Below are 10,753 nucleotides of genomic sequence, written 5' to 3' on the forward strand. Positions count from 1 at the left end.
GAAATGATCCCTCTCCCTCTCAGATCTTCTGGGTCTGAAACCTGCTCCCAATAATGGAACCCACGGCAGCCTGAACCACCTGCTGAGAGGCCCCCCCTACAGACCCACCATGCCAGAGGAGGTTTCCAGGCCAGCAGCCTCTGGTCTTGTTCTAGCAGGGGCAGATGACCTGGGCTGCAGCTGTGAAGATAAGGTCAGCCATGTTGACTCAGTGGCAGACCCGGAACCAGCTTCCTGTAGACTGCTGAAAGGAACACCAGTTTGTAGGAGATTGGCTTGTCTGTCAGTTCACCTGGAATAATGATAACAGTGACACCCGAATCTTCCTGATCATTCACCTGCCATGGTGCTGCATGCTAATACTTTATATAAAATGTGTCATAATTCACTAAATCAATCAGTGAGCTATTGCTTAGCTATGTCAACTTAAACGGACACATCTTAGCTCTGCAAACTGGTGGCATGAGATCATTGTTTGCCTTATTGGCTGTGGCTCAGTAGTAGAGTAGGTCGTCTTTCAATCGGAAGGTCGGAGGTTTGACCCCCAGCTCCCTCAGGCTACATGTTGAAGTGTCCTTGGGCAAGATACTGAACCCCAAATTGCTCCCGGTGGCATAGCCAACGGGTATGAATGTGATATCTGATTGACAGTTGGGCACTTTACGTAGCAGCCTCTGCCATCAGTGTGTGAATGTGTGGGTGAATGTGTGTGTGAATGGGTGAATGTGACTTGTAGTGTAAAAGCAGCTTTGAGTAGTCGCTAAGACTAGAAAAGCGCTATATGAGTACAGTCCATTTACCATTTATCCCATCAAAGCATGAAATACCTGACATGAGCATAACTTTATAACCTATTAGGTTATGCTGTACAGATTCAAGGGACATACAGCATTGAAAATTGAAATGAAAAATTTGAAGGACATCACAACAAGCAAACAATTTCTATTCTATACAGTTTAAAGGGTGTCTGAGTGGTAGAGTCGGTCGTCTCTCAATCGGAAGGTTGGGGGTTTGACTGCTGCAGTCCACATTTTGAAGTGTCGGAACCATCGCCATTGGGTATGAATGTACAGAGAGACTTTGGATTGTAGATTATTGGAGCACTTAGGACTTTGCCATCAGTGTGTGAATGTGTGTGTGAATGGGTAAATGGGACATTTAGTTTATGAGTGCTTGGAAGACTATTGAACTAGTTGATATCTGATATGGATGGCATGTAGTATATGTCATGTGTTTAGTACAAGCAGGACCTCATTTTTATAGTTCAGACAGTTAGTTTAACATAGATGGGCAACATGAGATATAAATATTATATATATATATATATATAGTTTTAATTAACTATCTATGTCTGAAACTTTAATACCTTTATGAAAAAGATGTATTTAACAAAGATGCCTCCAGAAGAACAATAACACAAGGAGGAAAGCTATGTATTTTCGCCTGATGTTAATGCCTGAGGAAAAACTCCACTCTGTAAGCACAAGGTTATAAATGTCCCTAAACATAATGTGAAAGAACGAGGTAGGTAAGAGTGATTCATGAATGATCCACGGTCTGTTCACATCACTTTTAGGTGAGCTGATCAACAAGCCAATCTCCAAAATGATCATATGTTACTTTTATGTGATGATAAACATGCATGGACAACTTTTTGAGTCTATGCAACGGGGCAGTTTTGCTGTTAGAATATGTGATTGCTGCTTACAGTAATACTATAGTCATCTACAGTAGCTGTCAGTGATTCGCTTTCAGCATATATAAATGATTAAACAGGCGTTGTTGACGTAAATGTCGGTAAAACTGCCAGTCAGCATGTTCTCAAACAGTTTCCTGTAGATCATGACTTCCAGGGTTGCATCTTATGTTACAGCTCCCTCTTCTGTACTCACAGTCATGTAAGAATTATTGGACACTTAATTGACTCCCCCAAGCCAAATGAGACCCTCACACACTCAAACTAAATATAACTAACCTCACTGTGCTGCTGGCAAGAGGCCAACTTCTCGATTCTCTTGTGGTCAAACATGAGACAATATAAAGGGGAAATCAGGGAATAATTAAACATGGGCCCTATTTTTGCACATTTTGGGTCTAAATGACTGATAGGTAGATAAAGTTGTCCACTAAAAGTGTGTGTACTTAAAGTTATAAAAATAACAGAAAGGATCCTTTCTTAATGTATGCTCTCCTTTTATCCCACACTTTTAAACAGCTGTAACATTACTCCCTATAAAGCCACCAGCCTCCAGTGACAAACAGAAATGTTACCTTACAGAACACAGTATAGAGTTGCTGATCTTCTACTGTCTCTATTGGTTGGATTGTTTGTGTTATTGTGTGACTTTGATGTTTTTGAGGGTTAGCTCTGATCCGGCACAATATGTGCGTATCACACAACAACATGAACCAACTGACTGATCTCGGGAGCAGTAGACAATTAACTCCAGTGGGCTGTGAGGTAAAGGTACTGTTTTTTTTGTCAATGGAGTCTGGCGCCTTTGACAGCGATGTAATGTCTGTTTCTCGATGTTATTTTACAAAAAAATTATATTTCTGTCGGGATTCTGTAATTTTTTACACTTGTTTGACACTTATCAAAACACTCTGAGCCTGTCAGTGGCAGAAAAGCACTTTAAGTGGACGTTGATCGGGCATACTTACAGTGAGAGATTCAGCCTTTACAGACTGCCTCACGGCTAGAAGCAATCTGCTCAAGCAATACCAAAACTTTTTGTACCTATTTGTCTATTAGACACCAAATATGTTTAAAAAAGGGCTCATGTTTAAACATACCAGAATTGCTCTTCCGAGAAAAAGCTCCGTCCCCCTTTATTGTTGCGTATCACATACATTTTACCTATGAATGCATCTTATTGTTTTTTTATGGAAACAAAGCTCAATGTTTTTTTTACTGCAACATATGCAAGCAGAAAGCTCTTTTCATCTGAAATCCCTTCAGTCTATAGACTTTGGATTGAGGTGAGATCAGATAGAAAAGCTGCTTTTGAATGCTTTACGTGAAGTCCAATTCAACATTGTAGAAGCCCTGTCCAGGCTGTAAAAGGCCAGCTGAGTGGTGGTAGTAGTAACACATAGACGATCAGCCATAACATTATGACCAGCGGCCAAGGCTCATTGATGCACGTGGGAAGCAAAGGCAGGCCGGTGTGGTCCGATCCAACAGAAGAGATACTGAAGCTCAAATTGCTGAAAAAGTTAATGCTGGTTCTGATATGTGATGCTCTGTGTGTCAGAATACTCAGAGCATCGCAGTTTGTTGCGTATGGGGCTGTGTAGCCACAGACTGGTCACGGTGCCCATGCTGACCCCTGTCCACCACTGAAAGCGCCTACAATGGGCACGTGAGCATCAGAACTGAACCACGGAGCGATTGAAGAAGGAGGCCTGGTCTGATGAATCACGTTTTCTTTTACATCATGTGGATGACCCATGTGCGTGTGCGTCGCTTACTGGGGGAAGACATGGCACTAGGATGCACCATCGAGCATCTGTGGGATGAACTGGACAAACAAGTCCGATTCACGGAGGCCCCACCTTGCAACTTACAGGACTTAAAGGATCTGCTGCTAACGTCGTGCCAGATACCACAGAACACCTTCAGAGGTCTGGTCTGGCTCGATGGGTCAGGGCTGTTTGCTGTTTTGGCGGCAAAAGGTGGACCTACACAATATTAGGCAGGTGGTCATAATGTTATGGCTGATGGGTGTATATCACACATCCTCAAGATGGCCCAGCAAGTGACTGAAGGGGTTTCTAACACATGTGGTTATTTGTCTGTTTTGCTTTGTCAGTGAAATATAACTTTCTTTTCACACAGCAGACCTGTGAAAAGAATCATCTGCATGGGCCATCCATGATTATTTGATGACTGTGTGTGTGTGTGTGTGTGTGTGTGTGTGTGTGTGTGTGTCAGAAAGCATGTTTGACTTGTAAAAATGGATCTTATCACCTGAAATAACCGTGTTGCCTTTTCGCTTTCTGCTGCAGAGCTGGAGACCGTTCACTTTCAAGTCAGTCAATTCATTTCATCTATAGCTGTTTGCTAAATGAAAGGCAGTCTCTCTTTTGGTCATACTAAAAAACCTCCCAGTTTATTGTCAGAGTACCTTAAGGATCTACCTCCTGAATTGCTTGGATTGAAAGTGAGTTGGCCCCAGCCCTTCTCTGCAGTGTGTGTCTTCTCATCTACACTGTGTTTGTGATTTTCATGCAAATCTCTGGCAAGAGATTGTTTCAATCTCCGATCTTTTTGCAGTTGCGTGTAAAAAGTAGGGGCCAGAGAGGTTTGAAAGTGACCCTTGTACGAGGCTATAACCTGGAGTCACTGTGGCTCTGTCTCTTACAGAACAAAGTGGAGGAGCTAAACCAGCGACTGAGGCAAGCTATGGATGGTCAGTCTTTCATCATGCTACTAAATGTGATAGATAAGTGTATTATTTAAGGGGGAACACTGGTGTTTTTTTGGGGGGGGGGATCAAAAGGATCAACAGGTGCACAAAGCTTTAAAATTGCTCCAGTAAATCGCTTCAGCCAGCAGCCGCAAAATAACCTCTAATGGCTGCAATTAGAAGTATTTTTCTTTTCCCCCTCTGACAGGCTCAGATTGTTATTATACGTCTCTGACAACATTATGGAAAGGACCCCTACAAAGATAGATATCTTTTGTGAAGGAAAAGTCCTGCATTTCTATCATGAACATTGTTGTCTCCAAAGCCAAAAACTGTAACAAATTGACAAAAACAGTAATTTTACCTGACAGAACAGCAGAGTTTCTGGTCTACCACTTTTTCTGTTATTGTTGTTTGAAACACCAAAGTCATTATAACAACAAACTTACAGACTGAGTCAGCAGTTGCCAGAAACTCCTGCTCCTGTGAGGTCCAAAACTTTTTTCCTGGACATAAACGTTCAGTCATTTCAGTGCGTTTTTGGGGCTGTTGGCTGAAGCAATCTCTTGGAGCAGACAGAAAACTTTAGTCATTTAAACCCCAAGATATGTGAAAAAATGGGAACCAGGTTTAAAAAATTCATCTTTATATATTCAAGTCAAAGAAGTGAAATAATTTTATGGATCCTCTTTAAATAACCATCTCACAGTGACTTTGTAAGTGGACAGAGTCAGTAACAATCATTAACAATGTCTTCTGTACAACTGCATCATGATACAGTGATGCGTCCTGCGTCATTGCTAGGATTTTTTTCTACTGTTTTGTAAGCATGTCCTTACAAACCTGCGTCTCCTCTGCTGTTGCTCTGCTCTTTCCTCTCTCAGACAGCAGGAACCTGCCACACGGTCGACCTGCTGTACTCTTCCGTACCAAATACTCCATCCTCCACCACAGTGACTACATCAGCGGCTACAGCGAGGCTCTCTCTATGCCTCTCTGGACGTCGTACACCGTCAGCAGACAGGTACTGCTCGTCCTTTGCTCTTTGAGCAGGATTGTCATGAATGTTTATTGTTCATCTTAAACAGTCAATAAAGGTTGTTTATTCAAAGGGCAGCTTTAAGGGAGTCATACACCACTATGAAGCAGATATTTTGAACAATAAGGGATGTAGGAAGGAAGATTTTTCCAAGTGGTTACAGTAGTGGAGAAGCTCGCAGAAAATTGATTAAATTATGTAAATGGTAAATGGATTGTACTTATATAGCACTTTTCTAGTCTTCAGACCTCTCAAAGTGCTTCGACACTACATGTAAGATTCATCCAATCACACACATATTCACACACTGATGACAAGAGGCCAATTTCCGTTGAGTATCTATTCACATTCATACCCAATGGCTGCGCTTCTTTGGGAGCAATTTGTTCAGTGTCCTGCCCGGAGACACTTCGACATGTGACTGTAGCAGTCAGGGATTGAACCCTCAACCTTCCAATTACCACTGATCCACAACAAGCATTACATTTACTTGTCTGTTCTCCAGGAACTATTGATCAAATCTGCCTCATTGGTCATTTCATATTCAAATTTGGTGGCAAATTTGCTTCTGTTCCATTACAAATGACATGACTACAATCATTAATCATCAAGTGTTAAACTAGTAAAAAATTCTGAGATCATTCAAATCAGCCTACTATACACATTTTTGCAGGCTTTCTTTAAAGATGTTTCACATTTCAAAATTGTAATTTGAAATGTCCAGTCTGACAGATATCATTATTAACCTTTGGAGAACAAACACACTAAATTCCATGCTTCTATCGTCATTTGCACAATCAGTTCCTCTCTCTGTGTGCTCCAAGCGCCCTCTGCTGACAAGAGTAGTTTTGCCCTTCTTCATAGCACCCTCTCACAAAACAGACAACTCACCATCAACCTTTTGCGTGCGTGTGCATTCCTGCAGGTGGAAGTGTCGCCTCTGCCTGAGGCTCTGTCTAACTGTGTGAGACCTGATAGCAGAGTCCCTCCAGCCTACAGTCAGTCCTGCACCAACTACAGAGCAGACAAACAGATCTCCTACGCCTTCCTCTTCCCACCACGTGAGTCACACAACACCACAGCTTAAACAATGAAATACAGGGACAAAATCAAATCAAGTAATTATTTTGTCACTTTCCACTTAACATTCTGTATGTTGGGCTCTTGGACAATTGCTGAGCCAAATTCACAAGTTTGACTTTGATTATAGTCGCGGTCTTTTGTCACACGCCTCATGCTTGGTGTATCATGACAGAAGTTCAGTATTATTTTACAGCCTGGGTCTTATTTTTGTATGTTAGTTGATCATTCCTCTCAGCTATAGTTACATTACACACCAGCTTCATTGCTGATACCTGAGAACATTACTGAACCTATTTATGTTTCTTTTTACTTTGTTTGCAGAATTGTCCTCAACCATGGACAAAAAATACGATGCTGTCCTCATCACTAACACCGTCCCCATGTATCCTGCATTCAAGAGTATGTCTATCAGAGATTTCTCCATGGGGTCAAATTATTGCAGATAAAATTACTGACACATGTTTCCTCTTCATCTCCCATCCCATTTTAAATATTTGAATGTCACATCACTCTTTGTCTCTTCCATCTCTCTCCCTCTCCCTCTCTCTCTCAGGAATATGGGGATACTTCCAGAGAGCGCTGGTGAAGAAATATGCCACTGAGAGAAACGGGGTGAACGTGCTCATTGGACCAATATTTGACTATGACTATGATGGTGTCAGGGACTCAGCTGAGAAGATAAAAGAGTAAGAATCTCTTTTTGCTTTTGATTTCACTTTGAATTCCATTTGAATGCCACAATATTTTTAAATTTAATTTTTGTGGTGCAAAAAGATTCTCCAACAGCTTGCTTCAGCCAGCAGCTGCAAAACAAGCTGTAATGGCTTCGACATAATCTTTTGGGGCAAATGATCAAAGTATGTCAACTAAAACTGTCTGTTTTTTTTACAAGCTCAGACTGCTATTCGGAAAATCCGACATCCTCAGTTAATGAGTAAAACCAGAAAAACATCTCTCTTTAAAAGCCACCAGACTCCACTGAAAAATAACAGTAGTTTACAGTAATTTTACCACACAGAACACAGGAGTTGCAAGGAAAATTTATGTTTTATCAAAATAGGCTGGTGACTTGGGAAACAGCGATGTGATCGGTTGTTTCTGGTTTAAGAAAAAAAGTCTATCTCTGTGTAGGGGTCTCTATGTAATGTCGTAAAACTGACAATATACCTTCCAGTGTAACATGCTGTATTTTTAAGAACTACTAACACTGACATAAAGGCATTCTACAAAACATAGAGGAGTCTACACAAGACCACCGACAGAGCATTAGAAATAATTTAACATATCATGATTCCAGCCAATTACATTTATTTTTTAAGCATTGTTTGTGACATAATTAAGCAATATCACATGAGAGGGAGTGGTGTTATAGGCACAAGGCTGTAGTTACCAGCTTGCTTAATGTACATACACAGTCTGCTGTAATGTGCTGGGATACACAGAGTGAAAAGTCCCAGGGATGTTGTTCTCTTATATCAGCACTCATGGAATGCCTCTTGTCGAATGAGATAAGATAACTTGGTTGGAGCTAACTGTTGTACAATTATGTATAATTATTGACGGATGAATTTTATAAATAAAAATGAATCCTTGCAAAAAGGAAAGGTAAAGCAAATTCTTCTTTTTAGGTATGTCAGTGGGATGATACCCGTCCCCACACACTACTTTGTGGTCCTGACCAGCTGCTTGGACTTCACACAAGCTGCAGACTCATGCAGCGGCCCGCTGAGCAGCGCTGCCTTCATCCTGCCGCACAGACCCAGCAACGACGAGACCTGCAACGTAAGGAACATCCCATCCCAAATGTTTTTTATAACCTAATAAGACCTGGTCCAGTCAGTGTATATCCTCTCTAGATGCCATACTCATAAATGAAAAGAAATGCGTATTTTTTTACACCACCTTGTGACCTGAGCATAACATCTGATTCTACATTTACATATTTGAACCATTAAATGAACAAACGGTGCAAATTGAAAAACATGCTTGTTAGCTTTATATCTGAATGCAGTAAGCCTAGCTTGGAATACAGCAGAAACAGGGAAAGCTAGGCGGTTTGTGTGCAAATACATCTACAAAATGCTCCAAAGCTGTTTAATCACCAAATTAATCTTACTTTTTAATCTGTGCACAAAATAAGAGTTTGTAGTTTTTGGGAAAGTTTGAAACAAACGAGCTGAAACAAGCTTCAGAGGTGTTGTCAGGGGTGTCACTTTCAAGGACCCAGGCTAACTGTTTCCCCCTTTTGCCAGTTTTAATGCTAAGCTAAGCTAACCACATCCAGCTCTGTATGTAGCACACAGACATGACAGTGTTATCGCTTTTCTCATCAGTCACATTGGAATGTGAAATATGTTGGACTATTCCTTCGAAGTCAAATGTCCTCAGTGTGAGAGGTGATGGAAGGCTTCAGGAGGGTAAATCCATGCTAATGCTTCTGTGCTCCTCACTGCCTCCCTGCAGAGCTCAGAGGAGGAGTCACGCTGGGTGGAGGACCTGATGAAGATGCACACGGCTCGAGTCAGAGATGTGGAGATCCTGACAGGCTTGGACCTGTACCGCAGAACCACCCGGAGCTACGCAGAAATCCTCTCGCTCAAGACCTACATGCACACCTACGAGAGCGAGATCTGATCTCTGTTGGCTCTGTTACAACGTCACTGATCTTTTTCAACCGTGGTGGATGAATGTGGTATAATCAGAGATGTGATCATCTCTAATACACTGTCTTACAGCAGGGTTAGCTCTCGCTGGATGCTTAGGTGCCCTGCAGCTGCTCTGCAACATCCACACCGTGGGTCCATTTGGTTTCATCTTAACTTCATTCATCTGTTAAGACTCAGCTTTAACACCATTGAGCTACTAGCTGTGGTACTTTTTTTTTAATGGTAGGAAAGCAAAAACACGTATGTTTTACAGTGAACACAGGAGACACATTAGAGATGGATTAACTTACACCAAAGAAGACCAAAAAATAACAGTAATCCTTTTATCTGGCATCAGGTTTCCTATTTAAAAGCAATTTGTGTAAACATTTTTTTAATTAATAAAGTGGCTTTATTATTGAAAATGCATCACCTCAAACCTCGACCACCTGAGCATAAGACTTTTTTATACTGCGGTACACAATGAAGACGCAACCATAGACTGTACATAAATAGTGGACAATGGAAGATTTGCCATTATATGGGGTCCCTGAGGGCCAAGAGCCCACTGAGCAGTAGTCCTGTCTGCACATACTGATAGTGTTTAATATTCATTGTATTCCATAAAATGTTAATTTTGAACTGCTAGCAGTTTTATTCGTGTCCTCCAATTTTATATTGTGTGATACATTAAAAACAAAGTCCAAAATGCTGAAGAGTCTTCAATCACACATCACAACTATCAACAGAATCAGAAGTGAGGTATAAAATCCGGATTGTTTAACTAATGTGATGAGTTTCCTACATGATATTGACCCACTCTTTTGACAGAACTCATTTCACTACGTCTCCATTGAACATTCTCTTTATTATTATGTTCAGTGATTAAGAAGAATTTCCTCTATTTTTTTAATGAAATGATAATGCAATGTTGTTGTTGTTTGTGTGAATAATGTTGAATTGAAGATATTTTCGGTTTTTGTTTGTGTGTGTGTTGTGACGTTGACTTCGGTGCACAATAACAATAATGTCAAAGATAATGTTTTTATTGATGTTTTCCCTGAAACATGTACCACCTGTGAGACTGTCCTATTTATGCTTCCATCACAATAAACAAGTATTTTTACTAAATGAGATGTGGTGTGTATTCAGTTTTTCCAACAGACTTACAGTCAATATTTCAGCTGTAGACTGCACACAGCACAGACCCAGTACTGCCCCCTTGTTTACACTTGTAGAACCTGTTGTCAATGTAGTCTGATTGGATTGAGAAGAGTGGGCTTTGTGTTATCTGGAGACAATGTGTGTGACCAATGAGAACCCTGAGCCTGTCCCTAAGGATTGTGGAATCAAGGTATAAAACAACAGATTGGTTAAGTAAGAAAGTCTAAGACTGATACAATTATTAAAAAAAATGTGAATGCAATAGAAAGATGAAAATGAAGAAACATTTATAATTGTGTTGATCCATTTTCGAAATGTTGTGCCCTGACTATGTTTTCTTTGTGTTTTTTTACACAGCATAAAGCTAGAAAAGTTAGAATTATATGTATGTTAGTTTATACCATGAAGTA

General features: G+C 40.7%; 1 protein-coding gene across 2 annotated transcripts in view; it reads left to right on the plus strand.

The window, feature by feature from the left end:
- Nucleotides 1–10,281, plus strand: part of enpp2 (ectonucleotide pyrophosphatase/phosphodiesterase 2) — a 29,994-nt gene extending 19,713 nt beyond the window's left edge. Inside the window, exons 18-25 of one of the 2 annotated variants that reach the window (XM_069655862.1) lie at nt 24–193; nt 4,280–4,415; nt 5,297–5,436; nt 6,377–6,512; nt 6,856–6,933; nt 7,088–7,220; nt 8,163–8,316; nt 8,998–10,281. In XM_069655862.1, the coding sequence (XP_069511963.1) occupies nt 24–193; nt 4,280–4,415; nt 5,297–5,436; nt 6,377–6,512; nt 6,856–6,933; nt 7,088–7,220; nt 8,163–8,316; nt 8,998–9,168 (1,118 nt within the window). In that variant the 3' untranslated portion in view covers nt 9,169–10,281. The remainder of the gene's footprint in view (nt 1–23; nt 194–4,279; nt 4,416–5,296; nt 5,437–6,376; nt 6,513–6,855; nt 6,934–7,087; nt 7,221–8,162; nt 8,317–8,997) is intronic. The other variant, XM_069655863.1, reaches the window with a different exon arrangement.
- The last annotated feature ends 472 nt before the right edge of the window (nt 10,282–10,753 follow it).

Source organism: Semicossyphus pulcher, unplaced genomic scaffold (genome assembly GCF_022749685.1).
Source record: "Semicossyphus pulcher isolate SPU_LCO1_2020_fin unplaced genomic scaffold, fSemPul1.0.p SCAF_9, whole genome shotgun sequence".
Classification (NCBI taxonomy): Eukaryota; Metazoa; Chordata; class Actinopteri; order Labriformes; family Labridae; genus Semicossyphus; species Semicossyphus pulcher.